The 17740-nt window shown below is 40.2% G+C and overlaps 1 protein-coding gene and 1 long non-coding RNA gene across 17 annotated transcripts in view; one reads left to right on the top strand and one right to left on the bottom strand.

Moving 5' to 3' along the window:
- The window catches only part of GULP1 (GULP PTB domain containing engulfment adaptor 1), a 369257-nt gene that overhangs the window by 44332 nt on the left and 307185 nt on the right, over positions 1-17740 (bottom strand). For 13 of the 15 annotated variants that reach the window (XM_075933787.1, XM_075933780.1, XM_075933782.1 and 10 more), the window contains one exon: positions 2598-2822. The exons of the other annotated variants lie outside the window; for them this stretch is intronic. In XM_075933787.1, coding sequence (XP_075789902.1) covers positions 2598-2822 — 225 coding nt within the window. The remainder of the gene's footprint in view (positions 1-2597; positions 2823-17740) is intronic. 15 annotated transcript variants of the gene reach the window in all.
- LOC142830208 (uncharacterized) lies at positions 585-9911 on the top strand. Of its 2 annotated transcripts, XR_012905251.1 has the most exons (6): positions 585-812; positions 1135-1214; positions 4038-4121; positions 7054-7176; positions 8713-8772; positions 9788-9911. It is a non-coding gene; the product is annotated as an uncharacterized LOC142830208 (long non-coding RNA). The 2 variants fall into 2 exon arrangements; XR_012905250.1 differs by lacking the exons at positions 8713-8772; positions 9788-9911 and having other exon boundaries at positions 7054-7308.

Raw genomic sequence — 17740 nt, 5'->3', positions numbered from 1 at the left:
CAGTTCTACTCTCACTCCCAGGACATAGAATACATTAGAATTAAGTCAATACAAAACAGACACTAAAAATAGCTTACAAATTCAGAGTGACAAACCAAACTAAAGCAAAAGACATACCACTGTATATGGTATGCAAGTTCAGTTTTACGCACATTAATTTATTTGCTTATCTAGAAACACTATAATACTAGGCAAAAATAAGTACTATTTCTTAACTACTTGGCGAAATAGTTCCCAGTTTGGCCAAAATGCTGACATGAAAGAGGGGTTAACCACAGCATTAAAACAGGCTGATTTAGGCAACTTAAACTGTCCCTTCACAGAAATACAGCCACAGACTACTTTATTCCAGAAAAGAAGTGCAGAGCAGGATATCGGAATGTGATTCCTTAGTAGCACATGCACTTTCTGTGTTACCAAATAAAACCTTCTACCCACATAACTAGTTGAAGCAAAATGCAGGACAATGTAGCACTTTAAAGACTAACAAGATGGTTTATTAGATGATGAGCTTTCGTGGGCCAGACCCACTTCCTCAGATCTGGCCCACGAAAGCTCATCATCTAATAAACCATCTTGTTAGTCTTTAAAGTGCTACATTGTCCTGCATTTTGCTTCAACTACCCCAGACTAACACGGCTACATTTCTACCACATAACTAGGTTATTGTTATTTTTACCAAAGTCCATAGACAGGCTGGAACCAGCCTCCTCTGCTTTTTGAGGCTACACATAAAGATTTCCCTCATCCATAGCATTCTCTCAATCAGCACCTCTCCAGGAAGCAGTGGGGAAGCAGGGAAGATGAGACAGGTACAGAATAAGAAATCACTGGAGGCAGAAATCTCGTTTTCAGTACTTCCTCTTTCATTGAGATATTGCTTTATTTCCTACTATGCTGGGGAATTTTAAGTGTTGTTTTCTGCAAGAAGCAAGCCTGTTTCTTGACTATGTAGACTCATGAACATTTGCAGACTGTAGTGCTTGGAGATATATCTATATCTGTCTATCTATGTAATGTATAAAACTTGGGCTAGAGAGAATCTCAAAGTATTTATTTCCTGTATATTCATCTATACAATTGCATTCAATAGACTTTTGTGCTAGCATTATCTTAAAACTACATCATTTCTAGCTCAGGAATTTGGAATTAATATTTTATATTCATATTGGACGTCTGGAGATACTCAGCCCCTTTAAGAACTGGATCATAAGGTAAGTAAAAAATTGGTGTGTCTTTTTACTTCATTCTATTTAAAATAAATAATTTTCTTATGTTTGTTCATCTGTGGTAAGATCAGAATTCAATTTCTTTTTAAAATGACGAATTTATGAGGGACTTTAGAAATACACACACTTGTAGACATCAAGAGGCATTAGCAAATGCACTTCACAGGTGGCTCAATGGTACTTGAGAATGTATTGTTTATGTGCAATAGAATTTTGTTAATCAGCGCATGGAACTCCCATTAATGTCATGTGTGTAATTTCCAGGCTGTATGTCACAAAAAACAGTAATCAAAAAGTGAGTTGATCTCACAGTCTTCATGTAAATGCACTCCCACTATTGTGGGATGGGATTTGTCTGCATCAAGAGTATGGTATTGGGCCCTGCACATATGTACAAGCCATAAATTATCCTAGATCCACATGCAGATTTCGCACTGACATTAATGGAAGATCATTGTGTGAATCATGGCTAGTAGATTTTAATTATGAATTTAAGGGGATAAATAGCTCTGAAGAAGCTAGATAGACAAATAATATTTAAGGTCAGTCTTAAATGAGTCTTTTTTGTAAAAAGCCTTTCATTTGTATTATGCTGTTCAATATTCTAATTTTTTGTCAAATTCATTGGGTATTTTGATACCATTAATACAACTAATTATATTAAATTACACAATTAGTTGTTAATTCAAAAAATAAATGTGTACTTTTAAAATCTGGATGAACATGGGAAGCATTTTTATTCAGTAAATGCATGCAGAAAGCCATGATGATTGCCAAATACAGCCAAATGTTATTTGCAAATGGAAAAAAGGTTGTGAGTATTGACATATTGTTATGAGAAGGCAGTCAATATGCATGTTACAGATCAATTTAGAATAAAATAATTGGCAGCCTTCATTTTGCACAGAGTTCATATAAACTACAGTAAAACAAATATAATGGCTGATTGCTCTTCTGGCTAATCAATACTTTCTCACTTACCCAAGTTCTCTTTCTACTGAAAATTTTAAACCCCTTCAAATCAGACTTTTGGGACACTGTCTTGAATAATATAAATACCTATTATTAGTATAATTATTCTACCAAAATAGCAAACTAATCCAATAAATATAGCACATACAGGCAAACCATTAGAAAGTATAGAAGAAGAAATGTTAAGTTGGGAAAATAAGGTATTATCTTAAGGATATGATGCAGGAACTACAGAACATCTCAAAAGTCTCTATATTTTAACAGAACCCAGAAAAAAACCTGCAACACATCTGATCTGTCCTTTAACCACTGTACAAAATGTATATTTGTATACAATCAACACACAATAGAGAATATAAGAAAATAGAAAAAGAAGTTTTTGCACAACAGGATTACACGAGGTCTTGGGATGCTGTATTCATTGACTGGCTTTGGAAGACCACTTTTTGAAGGTGGTGGTGTTAATAGTCCAGATGATAGTCTGGAGTCAGGAGAGCTCATAGGAGTAAGTGTAATGGAAGAGATATCTAAACAAGGAGTTGAATCCTCATTTTTACACCAGAAAAAGATGGAGGGTCTTTGAAACATATGTTGATCATTATCAGACTTTATGTGCAGCAGCTGTAAAGGAATCACAGAAAGAGAAAATATTCTAAGGAATAGAAAGTGGTAATGTAAGGGAAAGAAAAAAATGCACATCTTATATTTTAAAAAAGTTGTTTGTAAATTGCTATTCAACAGGACACTAAAGATTTTTTTTAAATGAAAAGAGAACCTTAAAAGATCATATTCATAAAAAGTACTCCAGTATTGGTGGGAACAAATATGATTCATACATTAATAATGTAATCAAAATACAATGAATATATTTTTAAATGTGACCCCCCACAGGGGTTGCACCCACAAAAGTCTGCATGCAACAACATATCGACAAAAATCCATATTTCCACATGCAAAACAATAGTTAGGCACATAATTAGGGAGGAAAGTTGTTGTGGTTAAAGTACAGGCCAGAATCAGGTTCTCTGCTATGTTAATACACAGATCAACTGACCATTTCTTTTTACCCCTTAACATTAAAAATCATAGAATAAATATTCCCATAAAATAAATGTCTGCTATGTAAGCAGTTTATGGTATTTATTTTGAACAGAAAATTGTATTGGCTCCTTTGGCAGCTAAGCCATAAAGTTCCTGCACAGAAATATATATATCCTTATGACATTTTTGGTATACAACTAATGCACCTTTGAGTTGAAATTAGATGCTTTTTACTAGGTAATTCAACCAGTTTGTAAAATTGTCTATCAAAAAGGCTCAAATCCTCCTTCCAAATGAACAGGCTTCATGTCACAGTGGAACTGCTGTGGTTGCGCTGACTGGGGAGCCTCTTATTTGTGAACAATCCAGCATTCTGGTGACTGCAAGCCACAGTAACGCTTTCCAGTTGAAGAGGGTGAAGTATGTAGGTTCTATCCATCCTCAAGTCCTTCCCACACAAAGGGATGAGGGGGGCACAGTGGCCAAAATAGCTACTGCAGCATTTGAGTAGCATCACTGGGACTGGTCCCCTTCTGCTCTGTGATCTGGAGAGAGGATTCTTCCTCTTCCCTATCCTTTTACCCCAAAACTGACAGTCAGTAGGCAATCATGTCTTAGCTATGGCGGGCACATGATGAGCATGTGCACTTATGCTCTTCACACAAATGTCTGATAGGAATACCTTACTTCCCCAATTTTATTTCCATTAGTTTCTTTCATCTATTTGAACTTTAAGATTTTTTAAAAGTTGTTTTAAAATTATCCTAATAATATGTTTTCGTTTTAATTCTATAGGCTCTTCATTAAAAAAAAACAACAACAAAAAAGCAACTCACCACAAAACAAACTAAATAAAAAACCTTGCATTATTTGAAAAGAGTAAGTGGAAAGCTTTTGTTTGGTTTTACCTGACATCTCCTGAGTTGAGGTCTACATTCTGTGTTTCTTATGAAAGAAATGATATCATTACAAACAACTAAATCAGAACAGGGAGCTGCACTCTTTCTCCACCTTATGGTGTTTGTAATGTCTCCTCTCCCTCCTCCACTCCTACTCGCACCCTCACTCCCTACTATAGACACAGGTTCTGGAAAAAGAGGGAACAACTTACAAATACAAGTTTGGAAATGGGTCTAACCAGGGGCCAAATATTGATTCTTGCCTCCCAGCCTGAGTAAGACATCTTAGTACAAGTGAAATATGAAGCTGCATGGAAAAACAGAATCCTTCTTCACTCCTGCAAAAAGGGATATCCTGTTCTTGACTAGCCAGTACTCCTTGGAAATACAAGGGCAGCAGGCATAAGTCAGCATGAAAGACTTATGCAACTATAAGTCAGCAACTATGCTCATACTCCAACAATATGGGGACTGGAGATGGTGAATACATTTTGTGAATACTTCATCATTATAATTCTCTGGTTTGCCCACAATGGACCCCTATGGGTGTGTTAGAGAAAGCTGCAGAGTTCACTTTGTATGGCCTTTCCATTCACTGACCCTGATGTACAACTCACATTTCACATTATCATTGCTTTTTGAGTCTTGCATACCCAAAGGTGGATGAAGATTTGGCTCTGACATAATACATACAGTAAACTGTTCTTTCATGCTGACTTAGGAAACACTTCACTTTCTTTTAAAATACTCTATTTTTCTCATTTTCTTTATTGTTAAAGACATATTAAGGATACAACCTGGTAACTTTAAAAATAACTATTTAAGTTACAAGAGCGCTAAATATAAAAATCTGCCCTGCAAATGTATCCACTCAATGTTTGTAACTGAAAACAGCAAAAACAATTTTTCTTATATTACAACATGCAAAAACTTCTTAGATATAAGGCTGAAATTTTGCATTCCAACCCATACAAAATCTATATATTTAAATAAATAAATAGTCAGGAAAAAAGATTTACAGCAGAATTATCTGATTAAAAGATGACTATGTAAATCATTGTTGCTACCACTGTTATACAATTACAACAAATCTTATAGAAAGTGTGTCAAGTAAGGTCTGAATACAAAAGTTACGATTAGCTGAATATGACTGTGCTATTTGCATGCATGTATTATTTTTGTACCTGAAGTTACAAATATTAAATTATATACCCATGTTTCAAATGTTTGCTCATGTGGAAACACCAATAAGATGTTAATCAGCACATTTTGAAGGAACTATTCAAGTCAAATGGCCCATCAAAGAACAGTTAATTCAAAATGGAAAATGCCTATCTACAATTAATCAACTGTTCTGTGCATGTTCTAACTATAGTATGGGTAATGGCTTCTGCTACTAAGCAAAGCATGCATGGATATTTGACTTGTGTGACTCATGTGATGCCAAACACCGTCTTCTTACCTATAATTTTCCACATTAAGAACAGTGGGTTTTTCCTTCATTTGAAAGAATCTATAAAAGGCCTTGGAAACTTCTCCATTTGGCCTCTTTTCTGCTCAAATCTCTGGACTATGAATTTATACTAATGTGAGTATTCCAACCAAGGGCATGTCTACACAGTAGGGCAAAAAAGTCATAGAATCACTGAATACTGAAACTGGAAGGGACCTCAAGAGATCATCAAGTCCAGGCCATCTGAAGTCAAAACAGCGTAATTTGGCTTTTGGTGTGGTGTATACAGCAGGAAGTCGAAGAAAGAACATTCTTCTTTCGACTTCCCTTATTCCTTCTAAAATGAGGGTTATAAGCATCAGAATAAGTATCCTTCAGCTTGCCATTATTTCAAAACAGTGGCTTGCTGGGTAGATGTTCTTTTTCTTATTTTGGAATAACGTCTTATTTTGGAATAAATAAGGCTGCTGTGTAGATATTGTCCAAGGGATTGAGGCCCTTCTCAAGACTTAGAAGAAACCAGACATAACAAGCCAGCAGTTTGTTCCATCATTGCTCCAAGCCTGATCCAAGAACTTCGCAATTATTGTAGGTATATGATTCCTTTAATCAATTTTAACTTCCTTTCTTTCTTCCTTTCTTTCAAATAAACCTTTATAATTTATATACTAAGGATTGGCAACAGTGTGATTATTATATAAGATCTGAGTTTTATATTGACATCAGTATATGGCTGGTCTTTTAGGATAAGAAGAATCTTTTGTTTGATGAAAGTGGTTTTAAATAACCATTCATCAATAAGTCTAGTGTCTAGGTGTTGAATCAAGGACTGGAATAACTAAGGGTGTGTCTAGACTACAGGATTTTGTCGACAAAAGTGGACTTTTGTTGACAAAACTATACCTGCATCTACACTGCCGCTGAGTTCTGTCGACATAATGTCGTCAGAACTCAGCAGTTTTGTCGACGGCTGTAAACCTCATTCTACAAGGAATAATGCCTTCTGTCGACAGAGTTCTGTCGACAGAAGGCATTATTGCATGTACACTGTCCTTTGTCTCTACACTGTCATGTCGACAAAGCAGCTTGCTTTGTCAACAGAACTGGATGTAGTCTAGACGCTCTTTGTCGACAGGAGCTTTGTCGACAGTATCTGTCGACAAAACTTCTGTTAACAAAAGCCAGTAGTCCAGATATACCCTAAGGTTGCTGAATCTCTGACTTCTTGTTAACCAGTGTGGAGAGACAGAAGTTTACTTTTGTTGCTGATTTGGCATATTTTATGGAGGAATAGCCAACAGCTTTGGGACATGATGGATGGGAAGTGTACTACCCTTTTCTAAACTTTCCAGCATTCAGTAACTACAGTGATATCCAGGAAGTGTGGGTAGGGAGCCAGGAGAGTCAATGGAAGGAGAGTGAAATATTTTTTAAATGAAACAAGTTTATCCTGTTTCAGTTTCCTTTGTGTGCAAGTCAGAGTAAGAGCTGGGAGAGAAATGGACTGAATAGGAATAAGGCATGGATTTCCCAGCAATATCCATGTCTGAGAAAAGGAACCTAAATTTTGGAGCAACTAAATGTAAGTAAAACAGGGAAAGTTTAGTTAGACACGATCAGGTTATTTTCTTTGGCTTTTTTTAAAACTTTGGTTATATTCCTCTGTACTAAACTCCCCATATACTGTAACTGAAACTGAATCACAGGAAAGCAATTCTACGTGTCTTCATCTGTTTTTTTTTAATTGCTTTATAACACCTAACAACCAAGTATGCTTTACCAAATATATATTGTTTTGTTAATAAAATCACTTTTAAAAGACTATAATCTGATTTCTGTGTCCTAAAAAGGTAGGAGATTCTGTATCCATGTGCCTCAGATTGAAGGTCTGCTATTAAAAGATTACAGGTTTTTTTTTCAAGCTCTCTCCTGAGGAAGGATTAAAGAACATGGGGTTACCCCACAGGAAAAAACATCCCAAGTATGTCTTCCTCTGTGTTCAAAAAGGGGGGAGGGGTTGCATTTGGGGCGGCAGCTTACCATTCAAGGTCAAGAATTCTGTGACTTTGGGGAATTTTCCATCAGAAGTCTTTAGTGGCAGGGTATTTTTAAGGTCTCTTGTGCACCCCCACCTTTTGCACTCAAAGAACCAGAGTGGGAAACAGCCTTGACAAGGTGTATCTGCCCTTTTTCTCCCAGCAAAGGCTTGGTGACAGCAGCATTTTGGTAGAATTATGAAGAACATAACCAGACTATATCTACATAGTGCAGGCATATGGTTGTCCCATTTTTCAAAGATTACAGAATATATATATATTATGTTATATTAGATTTGAGTAATAGATTTAGGCAAGCAAAATACTTTGAAAATACAAAACAGAGGAGGATTATTCAGTCATCAGAGCCACCATAGAAAACAAGCATGCCTCCTACATGAAAATGTGGGAAATTAGTAAGAGGACCAGACATAGCACAGCAAAGTAAACAATAAACATACATTAAATTCAGACAAGGTAAAGTTATAGTATAAGAAACAATACAAATAATATTTACCTAACATCAAAAACACTTTCATAACATTCAATTCCTCACTTCTGTGTATTACCCTACATTGCAGTGACTGTTGAGATCACACACTGATGAGCTGTATTCAGGCTGTTTTTCATCCAATGGAGACATTTTGAAAGATACAGTTTCATTAAGTCTGAAGAAAGTTATGAATATTTCCCCATGAACAATTTAAGAACTTCCTTGTTTGACTTTTCTAAAGTTATATTTGAAGTTGCTTGGGATTCAGGAATGCAAATAGAGCAGCTATCTCTTCAAATCCTTCATAGAGAGATTTTAGTTCTCTGATTTGTTGAAGATTTCAAAATATTTCCATCAATGGTTATCCTTTGCAACAGAGACAGAACTGTGTTCAAATTCATCATGTGTGGCATTCATGTCTCTTCCTGTGGCTTGGATGATATGCATTTTCAAAACCTATTTATTTCCACCTGTTTTGAGATTCTTTTACAATTTCCTCTTACTTTTTTCTAAATTGGAGTTTGCTGAGCTTATCCACTTTGCTCACAAATGTCCAGAGGACTTGGCACAGGTTCATTTTCTTTGACAGAAGGATCCCAGAGGCTGTAGTGATGATAGCCAAGATCCCATGCTGCCATAACAGATTGAGGTAAGACACCCAAGCCTTCAAAGACAAGTTGTTTTTTTGCTCAATGCCAACTCCTTCAGGAGCCTGAACCACATTATGAAGTTGCTCTTTCTTTTGCAAAACTTAACTATCTCAAGCAAGAGTTTGAAGATAAAGATTTTAGACTTAATCATTAGTTTCCCTTATCTTCAGCAGCATGCACAAAAGGTAGGTTAATTTGAAATGCTTAGCAATCACTGTATGATGCTTATACTTTGTATCCTTTGTTTTTTGCTTACAATCCTCCACAAACTATGGACATAACACTAGCTTCATCATAGCCCTTTCCCAACAAGAATTTTGAGTCTAATCCATACTTTGGAGCACAACCTCTGTTACTGCTCACACAAGGAAGTAGCCTCTGACTCAACTGGTGTCAACAAAGCTTATCCTACAAAATGATCCATATCAACAAAAATGTAAAATCAGCATCTGATTACTATGACTGTTTGTAGTTGCCCAGAGGAACTTCTAAAGAGAACAATGTGATGGTTCCCATTGCCCATGTCTGAAATTGCCCAAGAAGGGTGCTCCACCATGGTGGCTCTGCCATGAATTCTGATTGGTGGGAACCCAGTGGCAGAGCCTCCATTTTTGTCAAAGGCTCTCCCTGCCCTCCAATTCCCTGGGTCAGCTGAAATGCAGGTAGAAGGAACCATCATGCTGCTTCTCCCAGGGGCTCTGATTGCAGTTCTGGAGGGTGGCAGCAGTAGCAGCAGTTCACGGGTCTGTTTCCGGCAACAGCAGTTCATGACTTCGGCAGAAGCAATGGTGATAACTCTAGTGCACTGCAACAGTGCTGGTGTAGGGCATGCTCCAGAGAGAGCAAATGGCACAGCATGGCACTAGGGGGAGGGGGCAGAGCAGGGATGCAGTGGGTGGTGGGCATGAGGCAAGTGAGAATTTATTTGAATGCGGGACATCGGATAGCATGCAGGGGCCCACAATACAAAAAAACTTGCTGTGACCCATCTCTTTGTTCCTCTGCCACTCACAGATAGGAGAAGGAAGAGGGTGCGCAGTCTGCACTTGCTGATCGTTACATCTGCTGCTGTGCAAAGCCCTTTTACTGTATGGTCCTAACTGATGGGCAAACAGCTGAAAGAAACCTACCAGCTAAGCTCTCAAAGAGGTACTGCTCATGCTCAGGGGTATCCCCCAGCACTCACCGGGAGGCAGAGAATTCAAGGACTCTGCCCCTCGCCAGGAGGAAGGAGTTGTGCAGGCACATGGGTGTTCCATGGCTGACCTTGCTCCCTCTGGATCCAAGTAGGACACTGGAAATGGCCATGCCAAGCATAAGGAATACATTGAGATGGTTCCAGGCTGCACAGGTGCCAGGATGTGGACACTTAGAAAATAAGTTAGCCAAGGAAGCAACAAAGATGTATTTTTACACTACACAGATAAGCTCAGCCCAGAAATCAGCAGACACTTGTGAAGTCGTGAGAGCCAAAGAGTACACATCTTTTCAGTTTTTTCTCTCTGTGTCACTATTTTCCACTTCGGTTAGTTTATTTCTTTACTCTACTTCTGTTGGTTTGTGTCTTACTATTTCCCTTGCACTGCTCTTCTCTCACACTTTGCCTTCCTTCTCAAGGTTCCCTTTTGTTTTTTCTCAGCGAGGAGTTTCTTCAGTTGTCACTGCATTTCCTTCAATTTTCTTTTTTCTGATTCTGGAATTCTGGATAGCCAGATCCTGTAATGTCTGTAGATTCTCCAGGAATGTCTTGAAAAATATTCTGTATTTGAAAAAAAAAAAGCTTCTTGTCTCTAGGTCCAGGCCTATTTGACAGGTCTGGTGAGATGTTCCTTAGCAGCCTTCCAGGAAGTATATAGGAAGTATACAACTTCCTATACAAACAGATAGAATCAACCTGGTTGTGAATTGCATATCCGAAGGAAGATTGGTAGATATAGCTAATCCCCTTCTAGATTGCTGCAAGCAGCAATAGAGCTAAAAGGCATACACTGCTATTTTCAATAATGAAAACATGTTTCTTAAAAATAAATAGATATACTCAGGGATTCACTGAGGTTGTGTGTATGCAAGTTCTCTCAAAAGCCTCATCTAAACTCTTATTGTGATACAAACTTAATCAGCACCAACATATGAAAGCAATAAAGGGGAAATCAGATTGCTCCAACATAATCAAGACCAAATGGAAGAACAACCAGTGATTAATGTACTGCCAAACCACTAAAACACAGAGGAAAAGTAAACAACACACACACAAGAGTAATGGAAAGTTTAGCTGTATATCCAAGTGAATGACTTCATGAAACAGAATACAAGGCACCAATAGCCAGCAGCAACTCCCTAAGCCAGCAGTTCAAATGCAACACACAAGTATAGCTGTAGAGAAGCTCCCAAGGTCTATTTCCAATGAAGGCAACCACATCTTTCTAACCACATTATAGTAGATTACTAATACTTCTCACAGACTTATTCAGGGAGTAGTAACAAATGTGTTAAACTATATTGCATATGACTTCTCCAATGACAGTTATATATCAAAGTGAGCAGCTACTTAAACTTTTAACATCACTGCCAGTTTAGAAAGAGATTATTTTAAAATAAAATTTTGAAGAAAATTATTCAAAAATGAATTATTTTCAGAAATGTACTGAATGAATATTTAAAATAAAATAGTAAAAATAATAAAAGGTACAATAACCATAATGGATGAAACATGAATATAAAAGACTTGCAATTTGATGTTTATCTCTCTCTCTTTTTTCATTGAACAATTTCACTGTATAATCAAAATTCCTTTCTGTTTTCTCATTACTTTTAATGCATTGGTATATGACTGCAACTAGAGATATTTTATTTTGAAAGTTCTCCCCCCCTTCACAACCTGTAAATATCAGGTTCTCCCATTCCTAGTTACATTTTAATCTATATATTTATAAAAATTTCTTACAAATTAGTGTACCATCTCACAATAAAAACATGATCCTTGTTTTGTTAATAATCTGCATTATCAAAAGGACACAATTTCTTGTGTGACAGGAACTTCCAGTGAAATGCAATAAATGCATGACATTATTATGTGATATGCTTGATTTCTATTAGCATTTACCATTAATGCAAGTTACATGGCTATCAGGTTCCTCTATTTCACTGAGGGTATGTCTACACTACAGCACTAATTCGAGCTAACTTAATTCGAATTAGTTAATTCAAACTAAGCTAATTCGAACTAGTGCATCTAGACCTAAAAACTAGTTCACATTAGCATTTTGCTAATTCGAACTAGCATGTCCACACTGAGTGGACCCTGAACCGAGGATAAGGCTGGCCGGAAGCAGTGCCGGCAGGGCATCAGATTAGGACTTAGAATGTGGAGCTGCTGTCTCAGGCTAGCCAAGGGCTGTGCTTAAAGCGACCCGACCCCCACCCTTGACAGACAGTTCTCAGGGGTTCCCCGCTCGCTTGTCTACCACGATGAGGGACAGCAAAGCAGTCCTGGCTTGGAGTGCCCTGAATGCCCACACTTGGCACATCACAGCACTTGGCCATCAGCCCGGCTGCACTTGCCGCAGGCTGCCATCCGGGGGGGGAAGGTCAATCGGGGAGCTGCAGGAGAGCTTCCACCCCGAGGAGCCCGCAGAGCCACCCCAGTCCTCCCCATCGGGGGCTCATACCCCATTCCTCCCTCACCTCCTTCCACTTACCCCTCCCTAACCCCCTTTCCTGATGTACAAAATAAAGGACACGTGTGTTCAAACATAGAAACTCTCTTTACTGAACAAAACTCGGGGAGACTGGGAAAAGGAGGTGGGAGAGGGGAAGACAGAGGGTTGGAGAGGGGGTTTGGAACAGGTCCCATATGAAGAGAGGCTAAAAAGACTGGGACTTTTCAGCTTAGAAAAGAGGAGACCGAGGGGGTATATGATAGAGGTCTATAAAAGCATGAGTGGTGTGGAGAGGGTGCATAAAGAAAAGTTCTTCATTAGTTCCCATAATAGAAGGACGAGAGGACACCAAATGAAATGAATGGGTAGCAGGCTTCAAACGAATAACAGAAAGTTCTTCTTCACAAAGCAAATAGTCAACTCCTTGCTGCAGGAGGCTGTGAAGGCTAGAACTAGAACAGAGTTTAAAGAAAAGTTAGATAAATTCATGGAGGTTGGGTCCATGGAGTGGTATTAGCCAGGGGGTAGAAATGGTGTCCCTGGCCACTGTTTGTGGAAGGCAGGAGATGGATGGCACGAGACAAATGGCTTGGTCATTGTCTTCGGTCCATCCCCTCCGGGGTAGCTGGTGTTGGCCGCTGTCGGCAGACAGGCTACTGAGCTAGATGGACCTTTGGTCTGACCCAGTACAGCCGTTCTCATGTTTTTAAGTTCTAAGCTCAGGGCTCAGGGTCGGGGGTCTCACTGGACCAAATTGATTTTCATGCAAACCTGCTCCTGGGTGGCCAGGCTGGCAGCTATCCTGCCCTAGACGGCCACTTTCCTGTGCCTAGTGTGGAGGTCGTGGATGAGGTCCACGATCTCCGCACTAGACCAGGCGGGCGCCCACCTCTTGCGGCCCCGGCAGGCTTCTGGGAGCCGCCAGGCTGGTCCCGGGAAGAGGCGGAGGGCTGGGTGGCAGCGGGTGGCTGGCTCATGCCGTGCCAGGTGCAGGGTCTGCTGGCTGGGTGCTGGCAGGCTTGCACCTGGCACGGACACTGTAGCCAGCCCGTGCCCCTTTAAGGGCTCTGGGGCCGGGAGGGGGGCAGAATAGTTTCCCTGGTGGTGCCCAGAGTGGCCACCAGGGAAAGTTGGGGCGGGCTAGCCTCCCACTAGTTTGAATTAAGTGGCTACATAGACCTTAATTCGAACGACTTAATTCGAACTAGGTGTTAATCCTCGTAGAATGAGGTTTACCTAGTTCAAATTAAGTGCTCCGCTAGTTCGAATTAAGTTCGAACTAGCGGTTTGCCTGTGTAGCGCCTATTAAAGTTAATTCGAACTAACATCTGTTAGTTCGAATTAACTTTGTAGTATAGAAATACCCTGAGTTACTTACAGAATATGTGGTGTAATTACAATACCACTTTCTTTCAGCAGTAGATCTCAAAGTACTTTACGAAGGAAGTCAGTAATATTATAAATCCATGCAGTCACTCACCAGATCAGTTTTTTTCAACCTATTTATTTTATTTATTTATTTATTTACAATATTTTACCCCACCTCTCTATTTTAAACAACACAATAAATAAATATATATAAAGTAAAACATAGGACCCCAAAGCAGGGTGGGGTAGGACATAAAGCCTGTTAAAACACCTCAAGAGCAGGGAAACACACACGCAACTGAACACCAATAAAAGAAGGGGTAAAAAGCGTGGCCTTGGCCTGGTGCCGAAGCAGTGTCAATGTTAGCATCAGGTGAATGTCCCGGGGAGAGAATTTCATAGCATAGGGACAAAAGCTGAGAAGGCCCTACTCCTCGTAGATGTCAACCTTATCTCCGTAAGTGGAGGAACACGGAGCAGAGCCTCCGCAGCTGACCTCAATCCCCGGGCAGGTTTATATAGGAGGAGATGGTCCTTCAAATACGCTGGTCCCAACCCATTTAGGGCTTTATAAGTCCTAACCAAGACCTTGATTTGTGTCTGGAAACATATTGGAAGGCAGTGTAGTTGCCAGAGCATGGGAATAATGCGCTCTGTGTAATGAGTATTAGTTAAAACTGGTGCAGCCACATTCTCTACCAGTTGAGGCTTCTGAAGACTTTTCAAAGGCAGCCCCATGTAGAGCTCATTACAATAATCCAATCAGGATGTGACAAAAGCATGAATCACTGTAGCCAAATCATTCTTAATCAGAAAGGGTTACAGCTGGTGGATCAGCTGAAGCTGTCCAAAAAGCACTCCAGGCCACCGAAGAAATCTGATATTCAAATGTTAAAAATGGATCCAGGAGGATTTCCAAGCTGTGTACCTGTTCTTTCAGGGGGAGTGCGACCCTGTCCAGAACAGGTAACACACCACATTTCTGAACAGATGGCCTCCTGATCCACAAGACTCTGGTCTTATCTGAATTCAGCTTCAGCCTATTCAACCTCATCCAGTTCATCACCATCTCCAGACACTGGCTCAGATTAATCGCTGCCACACCTGGATCCGATGTCACAAAGAAATAGAGTTCGGTGTCATCTCCATATTGATGGCACCATTCTCTAAATCTGCTTATGACCTCTCCCAGCAGTTTCATGTGTATGTTAAACAGCATAGGGGACAAGATGGAACCTTGCGGTGTAGGGATAACATATTAATGTATTGAAAATGATTCCCCAAATGGAAGTGACTCCCCATAATTTGTTCCCCACAACTTAAAGTGTTTAGATTTATTATTAATTCTTCTTATTATTATTTGTTAAGATTGTTAAATGTTTAGATTTATTATTATTATTGCCCCTTTAGAATATAATGTATTAGGTCATGTAACTTAGAACTGTTAAGAATATAATCCTATGTAGCCAGAAACAGCCCCCCCTCTGTGTCCCAGGGCATGCTCAAGCTTGTGCAAGGGGCTGCTTGAAATTGACATTGCAGAGATACATTGTAACAATGCATTGTCAAGCCACTAACTCTGCTATGGGAGCCAAGCCCTGTAATTGACTAAGGGCATTGTTACATAATTGACGCCTGTTCTCTTTAAAACACTGTAACTTTACTTAGCACTCCCAGAATGTTTTAAGCAATACCACCCAGAAACTTTTGTAACTACAACTTTTATTATTATACAAAATACTGTATGGGAAACATTAATTAGGGAATGTATGTAAGAGAGAGAGAGTGCTTGGACGATGAATGAATGCTTCTGAGAGGTGCCAGCCTGAGAATACAGCAACAAAGGGCTGAAGAAGGCGTCAGGTGCCAGTGCAACCAAAAGGTGTCAAGTGGAGAAAACCAAGTACTGGAGGTCCACCCGATGAGCACCTGGCAGCCACCCTGAAGACATCAGCATGGTGCAGCAATTTCCATAGACTGGCATAGGAAAAAATTCCTATAAGAACTGGACTAAAAGACTATGGAATCAGAGTCCAAGGTTCTGCTGCCAGCCTACCAGGAGCTTCAGATGCGCATCTGATCAGGACTTCGCTCCCAACTACCATCACTTGTGTACAGAATACCTAGCCAGTATTCTGTCACAAGCAACTTCCAGGCTGGTAACTATAACAAATACACAGAACCTGAATGAATGGATGAATGAATGTTTATATGTATAAGTGATAGAAATGTAGCCGTGTTAGTCTGGGGTAGTTGAAGCAAAATGCAGGACAATGTAGCACTTTAAAGACTAACAAGATGGTTTATTAGATGATGAGCTTTCGTGGGCCAGACCCACTTCCTCAGATCTGAGGAAGTGGGTCTGGCCCACGAAAGCTCATCATCTAATAAACCATCTTGTTAGTCTTTAAAGTGCTACATTGTCCTGCATTTTGCTTCAACTATATGTATAAGGGTTAAGTAGTTAAACAACGTTGTTTGCTTCTATCTTTTCTTTATTTTTTTATTATTATCTTTACAATAAATGTGGCTTTTGCCTTATTCCCCTCATAAGATCCTGCTTGCTTTTATTGGTACAACAGCGGGACCCTATAGCACAACTGCTATGGGGTCAAGGAGCAGCCCCCAACCTCCACCTTCTGAAAGCGTCCTGACAGGTAGGACTGGAATCACTGCAAGACAGTGCCTCCAATATCCAGGCCCATCAGGCGCTCCAGAAGGATATAATGATCTATGGTATCAAAAGCTGCAGAGAAGTCCAAGTGTCTGAACAGGGTGCACTACTCTGCCTATCTCCTGGCATAGATCCTCTACCAAGGCAACCAAGGTGGCTTCTCTGTTCCAAAACCAGGTCTGAAGCCAGACTGAAATGGATCTAGATAAGCCCTTTCTTCCAAGAAATCTTGGAATTGCAACGCAACCGCCTGCTTGAGTACCTTGCCCAAGAAAGGAATATTTGCAACTGGGCAATAGTTATTCACATCACATTGGTCCATGGAAGGCTTCTTAAGGAAAAGCTTTATCACCGTCTTTTTCAAGGTGGTAGGATCCATCCCAGATCTATAAGACACATTAATAATCCCCTGCATTCAATCAATCATCCCTTTTTGGCTCAATTTAATAAGCCACGAAGGGCACAGGTCGAGTGAGCACGTGGTCAGTCACACTCTTCCAAGCACCTAGTCCACATCCTCGGTCTGCAAAAGCTGAAACTGATCCAAAGAAAAATGACTGGGAGGAGCGCTCAACACATTCTGTATCCCGCTTACATGACAGCCAAAGTCCAAATCAGACCGGATGTGAGTAATTTTATCTACAAAGTGCTTCGCAAACAAATCCCAGTGGATTGCTGCAAACAAGTCCCAGTGCTAGAACTCCTCCATTTCATCACGAGGGCCAGACTGAAAGAGGCCCCGACCACTCGAAACAATTCCGCCGATGGCACTGGGCAGACATGATGTGGGAGGAGAAGTAACTCTTCTTCGCTGTCAGTGCCGCCACAGAAGAGGCTCGCAATTATTTCTTGGGATAGTCCTAAGGTCGTCATGGTGGCCATAAAGTCTTGAGCTGGACCAGACAGGACAGCCTTGGCATGAATATTGAAGTCCCCCAAGACCAAAAGCCTCGGGATCCGCAATGCCACATCTGAGACTACCACAGCCAGCTCGAGCAGAGCATCTGTTGTCCAGTGAGGTGGGCAGTATACAAGCAGAACACCCAACTTATCATGACTACCCAACACCAGGTACAGACATTCTAATCTAGCACTTTGTTGGACCTTGGCCCTAGCAAGTGAGATGGTATCCTGATAGACAATCACCACCCCCCACCCCAGCCATCAAGTCATGCTGAACTGAGAACACAACCGGGCACAACTGGGAAAGGTCAATGCCTCGCTCCACTCCCAGACAGGTCTCAGTGATACAGGCCAGGTTGGTCC

The sequence above is a fragment of the Pelodiscus sinensis genome, chromosome 7 (assembly GCF_049634645.1).
Source record: "Pelodiscus sinensis isolate JC-2024 chromosome 7, ASM4963464v1, whole genome shotgun sequence".
Lineage (NCBI taxonomy): Eukaryota > Metazoa > Chordata > Testudines > Trionychidae > Pelodiscus > Pelodiscus sinensis.
The sequence above is the reverse complement of the archived record's forward strand: the minus strand, read 5'-3'. Positions and strand labels throughout refer to the sequence as shown.